This window comes from Bombina bombina, chromosome 8 (genome assembly GCF_027579735.1).
Source record: "Bombina bombina isolate aBomBom1 chromosome 8, aBomBom1.pri, whole genome shotgun sequence".
NCBI classification, from domain to species: domain Eukaryota; kingdom Metazoa; phylum Chordata; class Amphibia; order Anura; family Bombinatoridae; genus Bombina; species Bombina bombina.
In genome coordinates this window covers 17707867-17732136 of record NC_069506.1, presented here as the reverse complement: position 1 = coordinate 17732136, position 24270 = coordinate 17707867, and the positions used below count along the sequence as shown (strand labels likewise).

Below are 24270 nucleotides of genomic sequence, written 5' to 3'. Positions count from 1 at the left end.
TTTAGGCAAATCTCTATCTTACAAAACAGCAGTCGCTTAGATCTAGAATTTCACCAAATATACATCCCCAAGCTTCATTTAGGGAATGGGAAAATTTACAGAACCTGAGGCCCCAACAGCCCCAGGCGAGAAGATTGAAAGTGAGTGCGTGTTTTGTATCGCATATCCTCTCATATACGCATCAAATAATGTTTGATTCCAGATTAACAAGCCATAATTAAATCCATGATTCGGATGAACTAATTTAAGTTTAGAAAGTGTAATACGGTGCTTAAATTATGAAACCTACAACATAAGTGTACAACTACAGTGAGAGTAAAAGAAGGACATTGTGTGAGTCTTGTTATGAAATGGAGCATAAGAAAAAGAAGTCCTGTTAGAAAAACTATTACTAAAATGAATTTAATTCAAATAATATTGTCCTCAATGTAAAATAAAATATTGCTAAAATCTATTATCTTTATTGTTTCTTGTTTCCATAACAGAATTCCCTTCAACTAAAGTACCTGAGAAACCAGGCGGTGAGTCTCAAAAACAGTTTTTATTTATTTGTTTTTATCACTTATCTTAATTATATAAATAAATATATTAAGTAATTAATAAGGTGAATAGAGAAGTAGTATTTTAACACTATTGGGAAATATTGCAAAAAAACACTCCATAAGATTAATTTATTTTAAGTTCACATATTGGTATTAATGTTTTTAAAGGGACAGTCAAGTATAAATTAAACTTTCATTATTCAGATAGGACTTTTCATTTTAATTGACTTTCCAATTTACTTTTATCATCAAATTTGCTTTTTTCTCTTGGTATTCTTAGTTTAAACTAAACATAGGTAGGCTCATATGCTAATTTCTAAGCCTTTGAGGGCTGCCTCTTATCACAGGCTTTTTAAATCTCTTTTCAACACAAAGAGACAGAAAGTACACGTGGGCCATATAGATAACACTGTGTTCAGGCACAGAGAGTTATTTAAGATCTAGCACAATACAATGCTAAATTTAAGACAATAGATGATTAACAGTCACAGTCATGTGATCAGGGGGCTGGAAGAAGGTTCCTAGAGGTTAAAAGTACATTAATATAACTGTGTTGGTTATGCAAAACTGGGGAATGAGTAATAAAGGGATTATCTATCTTTTAAAACAATAACAATTCAATGGTTGACTGTCCCTTTAATTTAAATTAAATGGTAATTTCAGGTTTTATTTTTATAATAAACTGATGTTGGAAATCTCTTCCTTTTTCTATAACTTTACAGGCTATGAAGATTTGACGACACTGGGCAAAGAGTTTGTTACTGTGTTTATGCAGAATCATGACCCTAAAGAGACTCCACAACTGGAGCTTCTGGTTACCGGCACTAAACCGTCCACCTCTGTTTCTGTCACAATTAACAAATCTGACTTTAGGAAGGATGTGAAGGTTGGAGAGGGAGAAACGGTGTCTATTCCTATCACAACAAATGTAGAGATGAGCGGATCAGACACATCACCAAGTTCTCTAGTGATTAAATCTGATGTTGAGGTTACCATTGTTTCTCGCAGCTATAAATACGGCAGTAGTGACACAGCTTTGCTTTACCCAGTGCATCTGTGGGGAGTTGAGTATTATATAATTACCCCTCCATGGGGGGCAGATGGAGCTTACCCAGAGTTCTCTGTGATTAATCATGAAAATCCCACAGTTGTTAACATTGACCTAAAAGGAGCTGTGAGTTTCCAAGGAAAGAATTATCCAAAGGACAGCAAGCTCACACTCACCCTTGAACCTTTCCAGGCTGTCCAGATTCAGAGTACTGATGATCTCTCTGGCACTAAGGTAGTTGCTGATCATCCTGTGGCAGTCATCAGTGGGCACACATGTAGTCAGAAAAATGGAGATTGTGGCCATGTGTATGAACAGCTGTTACCTGTGCCCAGCTGGGGATACTCATTCTTTGTCCCAGGCATGTCCTTCCAGCCCAAGTCTGATATTGTGTTTATTATTCCTGCTAAAGATACAGAAATAAATTATCAATCAGGATCAGAAGAAAAAATAAAAGAACTATTAGCTGGAGAGGTTCTACAATTAGAAGTTACAGCATCATCGCCATTAAATATCAATGCTGACAGTAAACTACAGGTCTTATTTTTTGGTACTGGCGGGACATTCAACACTAAACCATTTGACCCTTTCCTTACCAATGTTCCAGCTACTGAAAGATTTGCTATTGCTTATGAGCTCATTGGACAAGACAAGTTTGAAACCAATCTGGCTGTTTTTGTAATCAAGACCTCAGATAAACCAGGAATCACTGTTGATGGGAAGTTACCAGAAGGTGTTAAATGGAAAGAATTCCCTGGATCAAAGTATTCGTGGGGAGAATATAACTATGGAAGTGGCTTCAGTTATCACACAGTGGAACATCCTACGGTACCTTTTGGTCTCCTGAGCATTGGGTACTCTCCAAGCGTTAGCTACGGATCTGTGGCTCCTTCTATCAGGGGTAATAATCTCTCTCTCTCTCTCTCTCTCTCTCTCTCTCTCTCTCTCTATATATATATATATATATATATATATATTTATATATGTGTGTGTGTCCAGCTTTAGTTCAATCTTATTTATAGGTTTTTCAAAATGTGTGAGTGTATGTATGTATATATAAATGTGTGTGTGTGTGTAAGTGTTGCATTGATATAATGTTATATATATATATATATTTTTTTTTTTTTTAAATAGGGCCTGGAGCACCAAGTACAGGGATTAAAAGTAAGTTCTAGTTGCATATGATTATTTGTATAATATTTATAAAGGAAAAAAATAAAAAATTATTGATTGGGAAAAATCCATAAGTAAGATACAGTGAAAATTACCTCTCTAGAAGATAGAGATCTCGTAGTGCTGATGGATTATTAACTCTCACCTTGTGAGAGTTGTGGGCTTTTGTAAAACCAGACTCTTAGTAAGAGCACATAGTACAATACAAGTTGAAAGTATCAGACAATTGTACTTCATTGATCTGGATTTTTGTTGTTGTATATATACATACTAGGTAACGTAACATGAATTAAACATGTATATAGCATTGTTTATAGAACCTAAAGAGCCAACAGCTTCTGGGGAAAAGATAACAAGTGAATATATGCTCTGTGTCCTAGGAGTATAACAAATAGATGTTATTTGACCACAATTATTTATAAGTAAAAATGTAAATGTCTTCTCTAAAAAGCAAGTGTTTCTCCTATTCATTTACAGTACATATAATATGAAACCAACACTGCCATACATTTCGGAAAATCTTATATATTAGTAATTCATACTAAAAATTAAATGTAAACAAAATCTGTCCCTCTAGTTTTGTGTGTATATATATATATTTATACACACACATCACACATATCTTTTATGCAAAGTAATTCTGTAGGTTTCACTGTCTGAATTCTGCATCTGCTATCCATATTTATCATTGCACAAGTGCATAGTTTTACCTTATGTATATATGAAAAGCAAATTTAAAGGGACAGTCAAGTCCAAAAAAAACTTTCATGTTTCAAATAGGGCATGTAATTTTAAAGAACTTTCCATTTTACTTTTATCATCAATTTTGCTTTGTTCATTTGGTATTCTTAGTTGAAAGCTAAACCTAGGAGGTTCATATGCTAATTTCTTAAACCTTGAAGGCCGCCTCTAATCTAAATGCATTTTGATAGTTTTCACCACTAGAGGGCATTAGTTTACGTGTTTCATATAGATAACATTGAGCTCAAGCACGTGAATTTACCATGGAGAAAGCTCTGATTGGCTAAAATGCAAATCTGTCAAAAAAACTGAAATAATGGGGCAGTCTGCTGAGGCTTAGATACAAGGTAATTACAGAGGTAAAATGTGTATAATTATAACTGTGTTGGCTATGCAAAACTGGGGAATTGGTAATTAAGGGATTATCTAGCTTTTAAAACAACAACAATTCTGGTCTTGACTGTCCCTTTAACTAAATATGAACATTACAGTAAATCTAAAAAGTTATGGCTTGACATAAAATGAAAAGAGGAATAATATTATTATTTTTTTCATAATAAAATTATATATTTAAAATAAAAAATGTGATAAAAAACATTCTTAGAAATAAAATCTAGGCCCTTTTTCATTTTGCTAGTTGGCTTAAATAAAGAAAACTAAAAACCTACTATATTAATATTTCTATTTCTAGGTGTAGAAAAATTTGTGAATTGCTTTTGGGAAACTAATAGAAATGTGCAGCCAAGAAATTTTCGTTTAGAATATTTACAAAAATTTCTTTCCCTGAAAATTTGGTGTCTGCACTATTTGTTATTTGTTTTGTTTAAAACTAAATGAATACTAAATTTAGTTAAACCTTTATATTCGTTTTCATTAAAACAAATTTAAATGTTTCAAAGCCACAGGTAAAAAGTTCACCTGTAGCTAAAATACCTTAAGGTTAACCCGATCCTCTTCTTGCCAGAACTATAGCCACGATAACTGCGGCTTAACTCTCTTGGTTCCCAGGACCGGCCTTAACTATAGTGCAGGTCCTGGGAGCTGAGCGCATTAAGCCTCCTGCTAGCTTGACCGGCTCTTGCAAGAAGAAGATTAGAATAGCGCGGTCTCCAGAGCCTGTTAAAGTAACTATTAACCCCTTAAAGAAATAAAGGAAATGAATGAATACTGACGATTTTCATGAGTAATTTTTTGTTTTCTTTAAATTTCTTTGTGCATTTATTCAGATATTTGTTTTGTTAAAATGCCAATGAAAATCTGATTATTGGAATGTATGCACATCTCTATAAACTAATAAATAAGGTACCAATGTCAAGATTTCAAGATGGCTGTATGAGTTGACAATATTGACTGATCCCTTGCTGAACTTGGTTTATTTGGCAAAAAAGTACAAAATGCATGATATTTTAGACAGATATTCCCAGTGATAACACGAATAACATAATTGAATGCTGTGATAACATGACATTGGACGTTTTAATTTTTTATGAACTTCATTGATGTTCATATTTTGGGAATGTGTATGTGGATATTTATTTATTTAAACACAACACTTTTGGTTCTTTACAATTGTTTTGAAAGTGAGTATATGTTTTGCATTACAAGGGGCTGGTTATTGCTCCCGCAAGCTTGTGATAGCGCAATATTGCCCTCCATTCGTAATCTAGGCCTTAGTTAATAAATATAATCTGTTAACTTAATGAGACCACATGACAATGGACGTTTCAAGCGCACACAGTGGTCTTGCTTAGATTTTTTGAATTTCACTCGTAAATCACTGATGTTCATCTTTTGGGAATGAATATGTGGATATTTATTTATTGAAAATTAATTAACACTTTTGCTACCTTAAAAATTATTACAGAACCTGAGAAGCCAACAGCGCCAGGCGAGAAGATTGAAAGTGAGTGGGTTTTGTATATCAAATCAATGTTTAACTTCAGCTTAACAGGGGCATTATTTTAAATGTCTGTAATTAGACATAACGGCAACGCCTGACAGATAATTGTACAGCACTGATCATGATCTTCATACATGTATTTGTAAATATTTGTTTATGTTCAATTATTTAAAAAAAACGTTGCATCATGTAGGTACTCTTTTTTATTTTATAATTTGGTGTAAAAAATGCTTCTTATGTTAAACCTAAATCTAGTTGTAGATAAGTTAGAGAATTATTTGATGGGAAACTAAAAGATAAGGTTTAAGTGTCATGAGTTTTAAGATTGGTGTGCGAGTTAACAATTTTGACTCATCCCACTAACCTTGCGGAACTTGTTTTTTTTGCAAAGTACAAATTACATGATATTTTAGACAAACTTTTCACTAATTACTATGCAGTGATAACTTAATAAGACCACATGGCAATGAACATTACAGTGAATATTTAAAGGGACATTAAAAACTCTGAGATGTTAATATAAAATGATAAATCGTATATATATATAAAAAAATCTGCCATATACTTTAATTATTTGTTTTGCCCCCCTTTCCTTTAATTCCATTCTGAAATTGTGAGCTTTTCAGTTCCTGTTAGAAATGGAAGTGCAGAACACTTTTATATTCCACACAGCCATTGGCTACACACTCTAGTGACCTATTTATAACTGTCTCTAATTGGCCACAGCAGAGAAGGTAACCTAAGTTACAACACGGCAGCTCCCATTGCTTTATAGACACTAAAACTTTACACTTATTTCGTCAATATTTAAACTAATGAAGCTTTAAAACTACATCTGCATGTTATTCTCAGACTAATCTTTTCTTTATTTAGTTTAATGTCCCTTTATAGTGCACACAGAGATTTTGCTTAAATGTTGTGAATTTCACCCAATGTATAATACTGATCTTCATCTTTTTTGAATGAATATGTGGATATTTATTAATAGAAATATTAACACTTTTGCTTCTTTACAATTATTTACAGAACCTAAGAAGCCAACAGCACCAGGAGAGAAGATTGGAAGTGAGTGAGGATTTTGTTTCTCATCGCATCTCTTTTCATGCGAGCCTTCAGGTTCGCCTGAAACAGGAGTTAAGAAGCAGTGGTCTTAAGACCGCTGCTCCTTAACTCGTCCACCACCTCTGAGGCGACAGACAGAAATCAGCCCGATCTGATATGATCAGGTTGATTGACACCCCCTGCTGCTGCATTTATCGATGTGCGGCGGACATTAGTAAATTGGCCCCTATGCGTCATAATCTACTATTTTATTTATTTTATTAGTCATTATATAAAACAAATCCTGCTCTTATTACACTATGTTCTAGTTATATTATGGAAACTTATAGATAGAGGTGTTATAATTGTCATCATGGCTCTATCAGTTGACATTTTTGAATGATCACACTAGACTTGCTAAACTTGCTATATTTTACTAAAAAAGTGCGACATAGATTAAACTTTATTCAAACACACCCATAATGAATATGCAGTGATAACTTAAGGGGAACACGATGACAATGGATGTTTTTTTCCCAAGGTTTTTAAGAAATGGATATTTTAGGCAAATCTATATCTTACAAAACAACAGTCGCTTAGATCTAGAATTTCACCAAATATACATCACCATGCTTCATTTAGGGAATGGGAAAATTTAGATTTTTGCTTCTTTACAATTGTTTACAGAACCTGAGGCGCCAACAGCCCCAGGCGAGAAGATAGAAAGTGAGTGCGTGTTTTGTATCGCATATCCTCTCATATACGCATCAAATAATGTTTGATTCCAGATTAACAAGCCATAATTAAATCCATGATTCGGATGAACTAATTTCAGTTTAGAAAGTGTAATACGATGCTTAAATTATGAAACCTACAACACTCTCCAAGCGTTAGCTACGGATCTGTGGCCCCTTCTATCAGGGGTAATAATCTCTCTCTCTCTCTCTCTCTCTCTCTCTCTCTATATATATATATATATATTTATATATATATGTGTGTGTGCGTCCAGCTTTAGTTCAATCTTACTTGTAGGTTTTCAAAATGTGTGTGTGTGTGTATATATATATATATATATATATATATATAATTCAAAAAAGAGCACTCTCACCACAACAGCAAATGTCAGGGTACCAACGGTTGAATATAATAGATAAGAGGCGGTACTCACTGGTCTTTCCAAAGTGTACTTTAATATAACAAAGTGACCCCGAAACGTCACTTTGTTATATTAAAGTACACTTTGGAAAGACCAGTGAGTACCGCCTCTTATCTATGTTATATATATATATATATATATATATATATATATGTGTGTGTGTGTAAGTGTTGCATTGATATAATGTTATATATATATATTTTTTTTTAAATAGGACCTGGAGCACCAAGTACAGGGATTAAAAGTAAGTTATAGTTGCATCTGATTATTTGTGTAATATTTATAAAGGAAAAAAATAAAAATAATTGATTGGGAAAAATCCATAAGTAAGATACAGTGACATTTTCCTCTTTAGAAGATAGAAATCTCGTAGTGCTGATAGATTATTAACTCTCACCTTGTGAGAGTTGTGGGCTTTTGTAAAACCAGACTCTTAGTAACAGCACATAGTACAATACAAGTTGAAAGTATCAGACAATTGTACTTCATTGATCGGGATATTTGTTGTTGTATATATACATACTAGGTAACGTAACATGAATTAAACATGTATATAGCATTGTTTATAGAACCTAAAGAGCCAACAGCTTCTGGGTAAAAGATAACAAGTGAATATATGCTCTGTGTCCTAGGAGTATATCAAATAGATGTTATTTGACTAAAATTATTTATAAGTAAAAATGTAAATGTCTTCTCTAAAAAGCAAGTGTTTCTCCTATTCATTTACAGTACATATAATATGAAACCAACACTGCCATACATTTCGGAAAATCTTATATATTAGTAATTCATACTAAAAATTAAATGTAAACAAAATCTGTCCCTCTAGTTTTGTGTGTATATATATATTTATACACACGCATCACACATATCTTTTATGTAAAGTAATTCTGTAGGTTTCACTGTCTGAATTCTGCATATGTTATCCATATTTATCATTGCACAAGTGCATAGTTTTACCTTATGTATATATGACATGCAAATTTAAAGGGACAGTCAAGTCCAAAAAAATCTTTCATGTTTCAAATAGGGCATGTCATTTTAAAAACCTTTCCAATTTACTTTTATTTTCAATTTTGCTTTGTTCAGTTGGTATTCTTAGTTGAAAGCTAAACCTAAGTGGTTCATATGCTAATTTCTTAAACCTTGATGGCCGCCTCTAATCTAAATGCATTTTAATAGTTTTCACCACTAGAGGGCATTAGTTTACGTGTTTCATATAGATAACATTGAGCTCAAACACGTGAATTTACCATGGAGACAGCTCTGATTGGCTAAAATGCAAATCTGTCAAGAAACTGAAATAATGGGGAAGTCTGCTGAGGCTTAGATACAAGGTAATTACAGAGGTAAAATGTGTATAATTATAACTGTGTTGGCTATGCAAAACTGGGGAATTGATAATTAAGGGATTATCTATCTTTTAAAACAACAACAATTCTGGTCTTGAATGTCCCTTTAACTAAATATGAACATTACAGTAAATCTAAAAAGTTATGGCTTGACATAAAATGAAAAGAGGAATAATATTATTATTTTTTTCATAATAAAATTATATATTTAAAATAAAAAATGTGATAAAAAAACATTCTTAGAAATCAGATCTAGGCCCTTTTTCATTTTGCTAGTTGGCTTAAATAAAGAAAACTAAGAACCTACTATATTAATATTTCTATTTCTAGGTGTAGAAAAATTTGTGATTTTTTTTTTGGGAAACTAATAGAAATGTGCAGCCAAGAAATTTTTGTTTAGAATATTTACAAAAATTTCTTTCCCTGAATATTTGGTGTCTGCACTATTTGTTATTTGTTTTGTTTAAAACTAAACGAATACTAAATTTAGTTGAACCTTTATATTCGTTTTCATTAAAACAAATTTAAATGTTTCAAAGCCACAGGTAAAAAGTTCACCTGTAGCTAAAATACCTTAAGGTTAACCCGATCCTATTCTTGCCAGAACTATGGCCACAATAACTGCGGCTTAACTCTCTTGGTTCCCAGGACCGGCCTTAACTTTAGTGCAGATCCTGGGGGCTGAGTGCATTAAGCCTCCTGCTAGCTTGACCGGCTCTTGCAAGAAGAAGATTGGAATAGCGCAGTCTCCAGAGCCTATTAAAGTAACTATTAACCCCTTAAAGAAATAAAGGAAATGAATGAATACTGACGATTTTTTATCAGTAATTTTTTGTTCTCTTTAACCCCTTAACGACCGAGGACGTGCAGGGTACGTCCTCAAAAAAAAGGCAGTTAACGCCTGAGAACGTACCCTGCACGTCCTCGGTGTGGAAAGCAGCTGGAAGCGATCCTGCTCGCTTCCAGCTGCTTTCCGGTTATTGCAGTGATGCCTCGATATGGAGGCATCCTGCAATAACCTTTTGAAGCCATCCGATGCAGAGAGAGCCACTCTGTGGCCCTCTCTGCACCGGAGATCGGTGGCTTCCTTCGTTGGTGGGTGGGAGCAGTACCGGGAGGCGGGTGGCGGCCATCGATGGCCCTGGAGATGTGGAGGGGGGCGGGATCGTGGGTGGGGATGCCCGGGGGTGCGCACGGACGTGCACGCATGCACGGGAGGGCGGGGGGAGCGGTTGGGAACCGCTACACTACAGAAAAAGGTTTAAAATAAATCGGTGAAAAAAGTAAAAAAACAAAAACGATAAACGATCAATGAGGTGGTGGGGGTTTGTGGTGGTGGTGGGGGGGGGGGGGTTTGGGGAAGCTACACTACAGAAAAAAAAAAAACTAAGAAAAAAAAGCCCTTTTTTGTGCAAGCTGGGTACTGGCAGACAGCTGCCAGTACCCAAGATGGCCCCCAATAAGGCAGATGGGGAAGGTTACAGAGCTGTTTTGGGGGGGATCAGGGAGGTTGGAGGCTAAGGGGGGTCCTACACAGCAGAAGAATTTTTTTTTTTTTTTTTTTTTTAAAACCTAAACCCCCCAAAAAGCTTTTATTTTAGTACTGGCAGACTTTCTGCCAGTACTTAAGATGGCGGGGACAATTGTGGGGTGGGGGAGGGAAGGGAGCTGTTTGGGAGGGATCAGGGGGTCTGATGTGTCAGGTGGGAGGCTGATCTCTACACTAAAGCTAAAATTAACCCTGCAAGCTCCCTACAAACTTCCTAATTAACCCCTTCACTGCTAGCCATAATACACGTGTGATGCGCAGCAGCATTTTGCGGCCTTCTAATTACCAGAAAGCAACGCCAAAATCATATATATCTGCTATTTCTGAACAAAGGGGATCCCAGAGAAGCATTTAGAACCATTTGTGCCATAATTGCACAAGCTGCTTGTAAATAATTTCAGTGAGAAACCTAAAATTGTGAAAAATTTAACGTTTTTATTTTTATTTGATCGCATTTGGCGGTGAAATAGTGGCATGAAATATACCAAAATGGGCCTAGATCAATACTTTGGGTTGTCTACTACACTACACTAAAGCTAAAATTAACCATACAAGCTCCCTACAAGCTCCCTAATTAACCCCTGCACTGCTGGGCATAATACACGTGTGGTGCGCAGCGGCATTTAGCGGCCTTCTAATTACCAAAAAGCAATGCCAAAGCCATATATGTCTGCTATTTCTGAACAAAGGGGATCCCAGAGAAGCATTTACAACCATTTGTGCCATAATTGCACAAGCTGTTTGTAAATAATTTCAGTGAGAAACCGAAAGTTTGTGAAAAAATTTGTGAAAAAGTGAACGATTTCTTGTATTTGATCGCATTTGACGGTGAAATGGTGGCATGAAATATACCAAAATTGGCCTAGATCAATACTTTGGGATGTCTTCTAAAAAAAAATATATACATGTCAATGGATATTCAGAGATTCCTGAAAGATATTAGTGTTCTAATGTAACTAGCGCTATTTTTGAAAAAAGTAGTTTGGAAATAGCAAAATGCTACTTGTATTTATGGCCCTATAACTTGCAAAAAAAGCAAAGAACATGTAAACATTGGGTATTTCTAAACTCAGGACAAAATTTAGAAACTATTTAGCATGGGTGTTTTTTGGTGGTTGTAGATGTGTAACAGATTTTGGGGGTCAAAGTTAAAAAAGTGTGTTTTTTTCCATTTTTTCCTCATATTTTATAATTTTTTTTATAGTAAATTATAAGATATGATGAAAATAATGGTATTTTTAGAAAGTTAATTTAATGGCGAGAAAAACGGTATATAATATGTGTGGGTACAGTAAATGAGTAAGAAGAAAATTACAGCTAAACACAAACACCGCAAAAATGTAAAAATAGCCTTGGACCCAAACGGACAGAAAATGGAAAAGTGCTGTGGTCATTAAGGGGTTAAAATTGTTTGTGCATTTATTCAGATATTTGTTTTGTTAAAATGCAAATGAAAATCTGATTATTGGAATGAATGCACATCTCTATAAACTAATAAATAAGGTACCAATGTCAAGATTTCAAGATGGCTGTATGAGTTGACAATATTGACTGATCCCTTGCTGACCTTGGTTTATTTGGCACAGAAGTACAAAATGCATGATATTTTAGACAGACATTCCCAGTGACAACACGAATAACATAAATGAATGCTGTGATAACATGACATTGGATGTATTAAGTTTTTATGAACTTCATTGATGTTCATATTTTGGGAATGAGTATGTGGATATTTATTTATTTAAACTTAAAATTTTTGGTTCTTTACAATTGTTTTGAAAGTGAGTGCGTGTTTTGCATCTGATATTCTCTGATATCCACATCAAACATTTAGGGCTAGATCACGCAAGGAGCTCTATAATAACGTGCCCCCCTTAAAGGGACAAATTTAAATAACCTGCCATTACAAGGGGTTGGTTAATTCTCCTGCGAGCTTGTGATAGCGCAATATTGCCCTCCATTCGTAATCTAGGCCTTAGTTAATAAATATGATCTGTTAACTTAATGAGACCACATGACAATGGACGTTTCAAGCGCACACAGTGGTCTTGCTTAGATTTTTTTAATTTCACTCGTAAATCACTGATGTTCATCTTTTGGGAATGAATATATGGATATTTATTTATTGAATATTAATTAACACTTTTGCTACTTTAAAATTTATTACAGAACCTGAGAAGCCAAAAGCCCCAGGAGAGAAGATTGAAAGTGAGTGGGTTTTGTATATCAAATCAATGTTTAACTTCATCTTAACAGGGGCATTATGTTAAATGTCTGTAATTAGACATAACGGCAACGCCTGACAGATAATTGTACATCACTGATCATGATCTTCATACATGTATTTGTAAATGTTTGTTTATGTTCAATTATTTAAAAAAAATGTTGCATCATGTAGGTACTCTTTTTTATTTTATTATTTGGTGTAAAAAAATGCTTCTTATGTTAAACCTAAATCTAGTTGTAGATAAGTTAGAGAATTATTTTATGGGAAACTAAAAGATAAGGTTTAAGTGTCAAGAGTTTTAAGATGGGTGTGCGAGTTAACAATTTTGACTCATCCCACTAGCCTTGCAGAACTTGTTATATTTGCAAAGTACAAATGACATGATATTTTAGACAAACATTTCACTAATTACTATGCAGTGATAACTTAATAAGACCACATGGCAATGAAAATTACAGTAAATATTTAAAGGGACATTAAAAACTTTGAGATGTTAATATAAAATGATAAATTGCATATATATATAAGAAATCTGCAATATACTTTAATTATTTGTTTTGCCCCCTTTACTTTAATTTCATTCTGAAATTGTGAGCTTTTCCTGTTAGAAATGGAAGTGCAGAACACTTTTATATTCCACACAGCCATTGGCTACACACTCTAGTGACCTATTTATAACTGTCTCTAATTGGCCACAGCAGAGAAGGTAACCTAAGTTACAACATGACAACTCCCCTTATTTTATAGACACTAAAACTTTACACTTATTTCATCAATATTTAAACTAATGAAGCTTTAGAAATACATCTGCATGTTATTGTCAGATTAATCTTTTCTTTATTTACTGTTTAATGTCCCTTTATAGTGCACACAGAGATCTTGCTTAAATGTTGTGAATTTCACCCAATGTATAATACTGATCTTCATCTGTTTTGAATGAATATGTGGATATTTATTAATAGAAATATTAACACTTTTGCTTCTTTACAATTATTTACAGAACCTAAGAAGCCAACAGCACCAGGAGAGAAGATTGGAAGTGAGTGAGGATTTTGTATCTGATATCCTCTGTTATCTACAGCAAATCATTGTTTGACTCCAGCTATGGACCATGTTTTAAATGTCTGTAATTAGAATGCCTTTTAATTTAGAAATATTTAAAAAGTTGATCAAATTTCAAGTCTATGGGCCCCTATTTATCATGTGCTGGGCAGATGACGTTCCTTACCATGAGCCTCATCTGCCTTGGCTTGTGGCAAGGTGATGTTGCATGTGCAGTGCTGCCCCCTGCTTGCATGAGTAGGGGCTGTCAATCTTCCGTTCGGATTGGATTGTTATGATTAAAATTCTCAACACATAAGGTGGTGGAGAGGTTAAGTAGCTGCACACTTAGAACTTAATTTAGTGCATTGCAGCTGCTTCAACAATAGATACAAGAAAGAATTTGAAGAAAAACAAATATAAAAAGTAAATTGGATTTTTTTTTAATAATTGTATGCTGTATCTGGATCATGACCCTTTAAAGAAAAAAACAAAAACAATTGAAATATTATTTGAAGTAAAATCTATGGGGCCGATTTATTAAGGCCTAAATGCATCTCTTTTCATGCGAGCCTTCAGGTTCGCCAGAAACAGGAGTTAAGAAGCAGTGGTCTTAAGACCGCTGCTCCTTAACTCGTCTGCCACCTCTGAGGCGACAGACAGAAATCAGCCCAATCTGATATGATCAGGTTGATTGACACCCCCTGCTGCGGCATTTATCGATGTGCGGCGGACATTAGTAAATTGGCCCCTATGCTTCATAATTACAGTTTTCGAATGTCACTTTCGAATTCGAATGTTTATAATTATATCGAATGTCCACATTCGAAATTTTGAATTTAACATTCTATTTAACAAATACTATTTAGAAGTTCAATAGTTCATGTGGTAGGGCTGGAATCTAGTAAATTGATACATAAATAGATACAAATATATCATTTCGAATGTTTCCATATAGAATATTGCATAATTCGAATATTACATTTAAAGAAAGCATTAGAAATACTATTACAAACAAATAAATTCGAATTTTTTGAATTTGAATATAAATTCAAATTTTTCGAATTCGAATATTGCATAATTCGAATATTACATTTAAAGAAAAAGCATTAGAAATACTATTACAATCTAAATTCAAATTTTTCGAAAAGAATATTTTCGAATGTAATCGTAAAATTCAAAACCGAACATTCGAAATCGAATGTTAGAATGTTATGTAAACATTCGAAATTCGGTTTCGAATGAACGAATGTGTTAAAATTCGTGCCATTTTTCGAATGTTGCGAAACATTCGCCCATCCCTAGTCATAATCTACTATTTTATTTATTTTATTAGTCATTATGTAAAACAAATCCTGCTCTTATTACACTATGTTCTAGTTATATTATGGAAACTTATAGATAGAGGTGTTATAATTGTCATCATGGCTCTATCAGTTGACATTTTTGAATGATCACACTAGACTTGCTAAACTTGCTATATTTTACTTAAAATGTACGACATAGATTAAACTTTATTCAAACACACCCATAATGAATATGCAGTGATAACTTAAGGGGAACACGATGACAATGGACGTTTTTTTCCCAAGGTTTTTAAGAAAAGGATATTTTAGGCAAATCTCTATCTTACAAAACAGCAGTCGCTTAGATCTAGAATTTCACCAAATATACATCCCCAAGCTTCATTTAGGGAATGGGAAAATTTACAGAACCTGAGGCCCCAACAGCCCCAGGCGAGAAGATTGAAAGTGAGTGCGTGTTTTGTATCGCATATCCTCTCATATACGCATCAAATAAATGTTTGATTCCAGATTAACAAGCCATAATTAAATGCATGATTCGGATGAACTAATTTCAGTTTAGAAAGTGTAATACGGTGCTTAAATTATGAAACCTACAACATAAGTGTAGAACTACAGTGAGAGTAAAAGAAGGACATTGTGTGAGCCTTGTTACGAAATGGAGCATAATAAAAAGAAGTCCTGTTAGAAAAAAAAATATTACTAAAATGAATTTAATTCAAATAATATTGTCCTCAATCTAAAATAAAATATTGCTAAAATCTATTATCTTTATTGTTTCTTGTTTCCATAACAGAATTCCCTTCAACTAAAGTACCTGAGAAACCAGGTGGTGAGTCTCAAATACTGTTTTTATTTATTTGTTTTTATCACTTATCTTAATTATATAAATAAATATATTAAGTAATTAATAAGGTGAATAGAGAAGTAGTATTTTAACACTATTGGGAAATATTGCAAAAAAACACTCCATAAGATTAATTTATTTTAAGTTCACATATTGGTATTAATGTTTTTAAAGGGACAGTCAAGTATAAATTAAACTTTCATTATTCAGATAGGACTTTTCATTTTAATTGACTTTCCAATTTACTTTTATCATCAAATTTGCTTTTTTCTCTTGGTATTCTTAGTTTAAACTAAACATAGGTAGGCTCATATGCTAATTTCTAAGCCTTTGAAGGCTGCCTCTTATCACAGGCTTTTTAAATCTCTTTTCAACACAAAGAGACAGAAAGTACACGTGGGCTATATAGATAATACTGTGTTCAGGCACAGAAAGTTATTTAAGATCTAGCACAATACAATGCTAAATTTAAGACAATAGATGATTAACAGTCACAGTCATGTGATCAGGGGGCTGGAAGAAGGTTCCTAGAGGTAAAAAGTACATTAATATAACTGTGTTGGTTATGCAAAACTGGGGAATGAGTAATAAAGGGATTATCTATCTTTTAAAACAATAACAATTCAATGGTTGACTGTCCCTTTAATTTAAATTAAATGGTAATTTCAGGTTTTATTTTTATAATAAACTGATGTTGGAAATCTCTTCCTTTTTCTATAATTTTACAGGCTATGAAGATGTGACGACACTGGGCAAAGAGTTTGTTACTGTGTTTATGCAGAATCATGACCCTAAAGAGACCCCACAACTGGAGCTTTTGGTTACCGGCACTAAACCGTCCACCTCTGTTTCTGTCACAATTAACAAATCTGACTTTAGGAAGGACGTTAAGGTTGGAGAGGGAGAAACAGTGTCTATTCCTATCACAACAAATGTAGAGATGAGCGGATCAGACACATCACCAAGTTCTCTAGTGATTAAATCTGATGTTGAGGTTACCATTGTTTCTCGCAGCTATAAATACGGCAGTAGTGACACAGCTTTGCTATACCCAGTGCATCTGTGGGGAGTTGAGTATTATATAATTACCCCTCCATGGGGGGCAGATGGAGCTTACCCAGAGTTCTCTGTGATTAATCATGAAAATCCCACAGTTGTTAACATTGACCTAAAAGGAGCTGTGAGTTTCCAAGGAAAGAATTATCCAAAGGACAGCAAGCTCACACTCACCCTTGAACCTTTCCAGGCTGTCCAGATTCAGAGTACTGATGATCTCTCTGGCACTAAGGTAGTTACTGATCATCCTGTGGCAGTCCTCAGTGGGCACACATGTAGTCAGAAAAATGGAGATTGTGGCCATGTGTATGAACAGCTGTTACCTGTGCCCAGCTGGGGATACTCATTCTTTGTCCCAGGCATGTCCTTCCAGCCCAAGTCTGATATTGTGTTTATTATTCCTGCTAAAGATACAGAAATAAATTATCAATCAGGATCAGAAGAAAAAATAAAAGAACTATTAGCTGGAGAGGTTCTACAATTAGAAGTTACAGCATCATCGCCATTAAATATCAATGCTGACAGTAAACTACAGGTCTTATTTTTTGGTACTGGCGGGACATTCAACACTAAACCATTTGACCCTTTCCTTACCAATGTTCCAGCTACTGAAAGATTTGCTATTGCTTATGAGCTCATTGGACAAGACAAGTTTGAAACCAATCTGGCTGTTTTTGTAATCAAGACCTCAGATAAACCAGGAATCACTGTTGATGGGAAGTTACCAGAAGGTGTTAAATGGAAAGAATTCCCTGGATCAAAGTATTCGTGGGGAGAATATAACTATGGAAGTGGCTTCAGTTATCACACAGTGGAACATCCTACGGTACCTTTTGGTCTCCTGAGCATTGGGTACTCTCCAAGCGTTAGCTACGGATCTGTGGCTCCTTCTATCAGGGGTAATAATCTCTCTCTCTCTCTCTCTCTCTCTCTCTCTCTCTCTCTCTCTCTCTATATATATATATATATATATATATATATATATATATATATATATATATTTATATATGTGTGTGTGTCCAGCTTTAGTTCAATCTTATTTATAGGTTTTTCAAAATGTGTGAGTGTATGTATGTATATATAAATGTGTGTGTGTGTGTAAGTGTTGCATTGATATAATGTTATATATATATATATATATTTTTTTTAAATAGGGCCTGGAGCACCAAGTACAGGGATTAAAAGTAAGTTCTAGTTGCATATGATTATTTGTATAATATTTATAAAGGAAAAAAATAAAAAATTATTGATTGGGAAAAATCCATAAGTAAGATACAGTGAAAATTTCCTCTCTAGAAGATAGAGATCTCGTAGTGCTGATGGATTATTAACTCTCACCTTGTGAGAGTTGTGGGCTTTTGTAAAACCAGACTCTTAGTAAGAGCACATAGTACAATACAAGTTGAAAGTATCAGACAATTGTACTTCATTGATCTGGATTTTTGTAGTTGTATATTTACATACTAGGTAACGTAACATGAATTAATCATGTATATAGCATTGTTTATAGAACCTAAAGAGCCAACAGCTTCTGGGGAAAAGATAACAAGTGAATATAAGCTCTGTGTCCTAGGAGTATAACAAATAGATGTTATTTGACCACAATTATAAGTAAAAATGTAAATGTCTTCTCTAAAAAGCAAGTGTTTCTCCTATTCATTTACAGTACATATAATGTGAAACCAACACTGCCATACATTTCGGAAAATCTTATATATTAGTAATTCATACTAAAAATTAAATGTAAACAAAATCTGTCCCTCTAGTTTTGTGTGTATATATATATATTTATACACACACATCACACATATCTTTTATGCAAAGTAATTCTGTAGGTTTCACTGTCTGAATTCTGCATCTGCTATCCATATTTATCATTGCACAAGTGCATAGTTTTACCTTATGTATATATGAAAAGCAAATTTAAAGGGACAGTCAAGTCCAAAAAAAACTTTCATGTTTCAAATAGGGCATGTAATTTTAAAGAACTTTCCATTTTACTTTTATCATCAATTTTGCTTTGTTCATTTGGTATTCTTAGTTGAAAGCTAAACCTAGGAGGTTCATATGCTAATTTCTTAAACCTTGAAGGCCGCCTCTAATCTAAATGCATTTTGATAGTTTTCACCACTAGAGGGCATTAGTTTACGTGTTTCATATAGATAACATTGAGCTCAAGCACGTGAATTTACCATGGAGAAAGCTCTGATTGGCTAAAATGCAAATCTGTCAAAAAAACTGAAATAATGGGGCAGTCTGCTGAGGCTTAGATACAAGGTAATTACAGAGGTAAAACGTGTATAATTATAACTGTGTTGGCTATGCAAAACTGGGGAATTGGTAATTAAGGGATTATATATCTTTTAAAACAACAACAATTCTGGTCTTGAATGTCCCTTTAACTAAATATGAACATTACAGTAAATCTAAAAAGTTATGGCTTGACATAAAATGAAAAGAGGAATAATATTATTATTTTTTTCATAATAAAATTACATATTTAAAATAAAAAATGTGATAAAAAACATTCTTAGAAATAAAATCTAGGCCCTTTTTCATTTTGCTAGTTGGCTTAAATAAAGAAAACTAAAAATCTACTATATTAATATTTCTATTTCTAGGTGTAGAAAAAATTGTGATTTTTTTTGGGAAACTAATAGAAATGTGCAGCCAAGAAATTTTTGTTTAGAATATTTACAAAAATTTCTTTCCCTGAAAATTTGGTGTCTGCACTGTTTGTTATTTGTTTTGTTTAAAACTAAACGAATACTAAATTTAGTTGAACCTTTATATTCGTTTTCATTAAAACAAATTTAAATGTTTCAAAGCCACAGGTAAAAAGTTCATCTGTAGCTAAAATACCTTAAGGTTAACCCGATCCTCTTCTTGCCAGAACTATAGCCACAATAACTGCGGCTTAACTCTCTTGGTTCCCAGGACCGGCCTTAACTTTAGTGCAGGTCCTGGGAGCTGAGCGCATTAAGCCTCCTGCTAGCTTGACCGGCTCTTGCAAGAAGAAGATTGGAATAGCGCGGTCTCCAGAGCCTGTTAAAGTAACTATTAACCCCTTAAAGAAATAAAGGAAATGAATGAATACTGACGATTTTCATGAGTAATTTTTTGTTTTCTTTAAATTTCTTTGTGCATTTATTCAGATATTTGTTTTGTTAAAATGCAAATGAAAATCTGATTATTGGAATGAATGCACATCTCTATGAACTAATAAATAAGGTACCAATGTCAAGATTTCAAGATGGCTGTATGAGTTGACAATATTGACTGATCCCTTGCTGAACTTGGTTTATTTGGCAAAAAAGTACAAAATGCATGATATTTTAGACAGATATTCCCAGTGATAACACGAATAACATAATTGAAAGCTGTGATAACATGACATTGGACGTTTTAAGTTTTTATGAACTTCATTGATGTTCATATTTTGGGAATGTGTATGTGGATATTTATTTATTTAAACACAACACTTTTGGTTCTTTACAATTGTTTTGAAAGTGAGTGCGTGTTTTGCATTACAAGGGGCTGGTTATTGCTCCCACAAGCTTGTGATAGCGCAATATTGCCCTCCATTCGTAATCTAGGCCTTAGTTAATAAATATGATCTGTTAACTTAATGAGACCACATGACAATGGACGTTTCAAGCGCACACAGTGGTCTTGCTTAGATTTTTTTAATTTCACTCGTAAATCACTGATGTTCATCTTTTGGGAATGAATATGTGGATATTTATTTATTGAAAATTAATTAACACTTTTGCTACCTTAAAAATTATTACAGAACCTGAGAAGCCAACAGCCCCAGGCGAGAAGATTGAAAGTGAGTGGGTTTTGTATATCAAATCAATGTTTAACTTCAGCTTAACAGGGGCATTATTTTAAATGTCTGTAATTAGACATAACGGCAACGCCTGACAGATAATTGTACAGCACTGATCATGATCTTCATACATGTATTTGTAAATATTTGTTTATGTTCAATTATTTTAAAAAAATGTTACATCATGTAGGTACTCTTTTTTATTTTATTATTTGGTGTAAAAATATGCTTCTTATGTTAAACCTAAATCTAGTTGTAGATAAGTTAGAGAATTATTTTATGGGAAACTAAAAGATAAGGTTTAAGTGTCATGAGTTTTAAGATGGGTGTGCGAGTTAACAATTTTGACTCATCCCACTAGCCTTGCAGAACTTCTTTTATTTGCAAAGTACAAATGACATGATATTTTAGACAAACATTTCACTAATTACTATGCAGTGATAACTTAATAAGACCTTATGGCAATGAACATTACAGTGAATATTTAAAGGGACATTAAAAACTCTGAGATGTTAATATAAAATGATAAATCGTATATATATATAAAAAAATCTGCCATATACTTTAATTATTTGTTTTGCCCCCTTTCCTTTAATTCCATTCTGAAATTGTGAGCTTTTCAGTTCCTGTTAGAAATGGAAGTGCAGAACACTTTTATATTCCACACAGCCATTGGCTACACACTCTAGTGACCTATTTATAACTGTCTCTAATTGGCCACAGCAGAGAAGGTAACCTAAGTTACAACACGGCAGCTCCCATTGCTTTATAGACACTTAGGCCTAGATTTGGAGTTCGGCGGTAAAAGGGCTGTTAACGCTCCGCGGGCTTTTTTCTGGCCGCACCATAAATTTAACTCTGGTATCGAGAGTTCAAACAAATGCTGCGTTAGGCTCCAAAAAAGGAGCGTAGAGCATTTTTACCGCAAATGCAACTCTCGATACCAGAGTTGCTTACGGACGCGGCCGGCATCAAAAACGTGCTCGTGCACGATTCCCCCATAGGAAACAATGGGGCTGTTTGAGCTGAAAAAAAACCTAACACCTGCAAAAAAGCAGCGTTCAGCTCCTAACGCAGCCCCATTGTTTCCTATGGGGAAACACTTCCTCCGTCTGCACCTAACACTCTAACATGTACCCCGAGTCTAAACACCCCTAACCTTACACTTATTAACCTCTAATCTGTCGCCCCCGCTATCGCTGACCCCTGCATTACACTTTTAACCCCTAATCTGCCGCTCCGTAAACCGCCGCAACCTACGTTATCCCTATGTACCCCTAATCTGCTGCCCTAACATCGCCGACCCCTATGTTATATTTATTAACCCCTAATCTGCCCCCCACAACGTCGCCGACACCTACCTACACTTATTAACCCCTAATCTGCCGAGCGGACCTGAGCGCTACTATAATAAAGTTATTAACCCCTAATCCGCCTCACTAACCCTATCATAAATAGTATTAACCCCTAATCCGCCTCACTAACCCTATCATAAATAGTATTAACCCCTAATCTGCCCTCCCTAACATCGCCGACACCTACCTTCAATTATTAACCCCTAATCTTCCGACCGGAGCTCACCGCTATTCTAATAAATGTATTAACCCCTAAAGCTAAGTCTAACCCTAACACTAACACCCCCCTAACTTAAATATAATTTACATCTAACGAAATAAATTAACTCTTATTAAATTAATTATTCCTATTTAAAGCTAAATACTTACCTGTAAAATAAATCCTAATATAGCTACAATATAAATTATAATTATATTGTAGCTATTTTAGGATTAATATTTATTTTACAGGTAACTTTGTATTTATTTTAACCAGGTACAATAGCTATTAAATAGTTAAGAACTATTTAATAGCTAAAATAGTTAAAATAATAACAAATTTACCTGTAAAATAAATCCTAACCTAAGTTACAAATAAACCTAACACTACCCTATCAATAAAATAATTAAATAAATTACCTACAATTACCTACAATTAACCTAACACTACACTATCAATAAATTAATTAAACACAATTGCTACAAATAAATACAATTAAATAAACTATCTAAAGTACAAAAAATAAAAAAGAACTAAGTTACAAAAAATAAAAAAATATTTACAAACATAAGAAAAATATTACAACAATTTTAAACTAATTACACCTACTCTAAGCCCCCTAATAAAATAACAAAGCCCCCCAAAATAAAAAATTCCCTACCCTATTCTAAATTAAAAAAGTTACAAGCTCTTTTACCTTACCAGCCCTGAACAGGGCCCTTTGCGGGGCATGCCCCAAGAAGTTCAGCTCTTTTGCCTGTAAAAAAAAACATACAATACCCCCCCCCCAACATTACAACCCACCACCCACATACCCCTAATCTAACCCAAACCCCCCTTAAATAAACCTAACACTAAGCCCCTGAAGATCTTCCTACCTTGTCTTCACCATCCAGGTTCACCGATCCGTCCTGAAGAGCTCCTCCGATGTCCTGATCCAAGCCCAAGCGGGGGGCTGAAGAGGTCCATGATCCGGTCAAAGTCTTCATCCAAGCGGGGCAGAAGAGGATCTTCCATCCGATTGAAGTCATCATCCAGGCGGCATCTTCTATGGTCTTCCATCCGGAGCGAAGCGGCAGGATCCTGAAGACCCCCAGCGCGGAACATCCATCCGGACCGACGACTGAACGACGAATGACGGTTCCTTTAAGGGACGTCATCCAAGATGGCGTCCCTCGAATTCCGATTGGCTGATAGGATTCTATCAGCCAATCGGAATTAAGGTAGGAATTTTCTGATTGGCTGATGGAATCAGCCAATCAGAATCAAGTTCAATCCGATTGGCTGATCCAATCAGCCAATCAGATTGAGCTCGCATTCTATTGGCTGTTCCGATCAGCCAATAGAATGCGAGCTCAATCTGATTGGCTGATTGGATCGGCCAATCGGATTGAACTAGATTCTGATTGGCTGATTCCATCAGCCAATCAGAAAATTCCTACCTTAATTCCGATTGGCTGATAGAATCCTATCAGCCAATCGGAATTCGAGGGACGCCATCTTGGATGACGTCCCTTAAAGGAACCGTCATTAGTCGGGAGACATCGGAAGAAGAGGATGGATCCGCGTCGCCTGCTTCAAGATGGACCCGCTCCGCACCGGATGGAAGAAGATCGAAGATGCCGCTTGGAGAAGATGTTTGCCGGTCCGGATGTCCTCTTCTTGCCGGATAGGAGGAAGACTTTGGAGCCTCTTCTGGACCTCTTCAGCACCGGATTATGGATCGCCAACCCCCGCTTGGGTTGGATGAAGATCTTGGAGCCAGGACGGATCGGTGATACCTGGATGGTGAAGACAAGGTAGGAAGATCTTCAGGGGCTTAGTGTTAGGTTTATTTAAGGGGGGTTTGGGTTAGATTAGGGGTATGTGGGTGGTGGGTTGTAATGTTGGGGGGGGGTATTGTATGT

At 34.8% G+C, this 24270-nt stretch overlaps 2 protein-coding genes across 2 annotated transcripts; both read left to right on the top strand.

Moving 5' to 3' along the window:
* The first annotated feature begins 85 nt into the window (after nucleotides 1-85).
* On the top strand, nucleotides 86-13776 carry LOC128638760 (IgGFc-binding protein-like). Its single transcript, XM_053690896.1, has 5 exons — nucleotides 86-140; nucleotides 486-521; nucleotides 1265-2491; nucleotides 12672-12710; nucleotides 13730-13776. Exons 1-5 carry the CDS (start codon nucleotides 86-88, stop codon nucleotides 13774-13776), a joined length of 1404 nt encoding a protein of 467 aa, XP_053546871.1.
* Nucleotides 13777-15466: 1690 nt separating this feature from the next.
* LOC128638759 (IgGFc-binding protein-like) lies at nucleotides 15467-18558 on the top strand. Its single transcript, XM_053690895.1, has 4 exons — nucleotides 15467-15521; nucleotides 15871-15906; nucleotides 16650-17876; nucleotides 18488-18558. Exons 1-4 carry the CDS (start codon nucleotides 15467-15469, stop codon nucleotides 18556-18558), a joined length of 1389 nt encoding a protein of 462 aa, XP_053546870.1.
* The last annotated feature ends 5712 nt before the right edge of the window (nucleotides 18559-24270 follow it).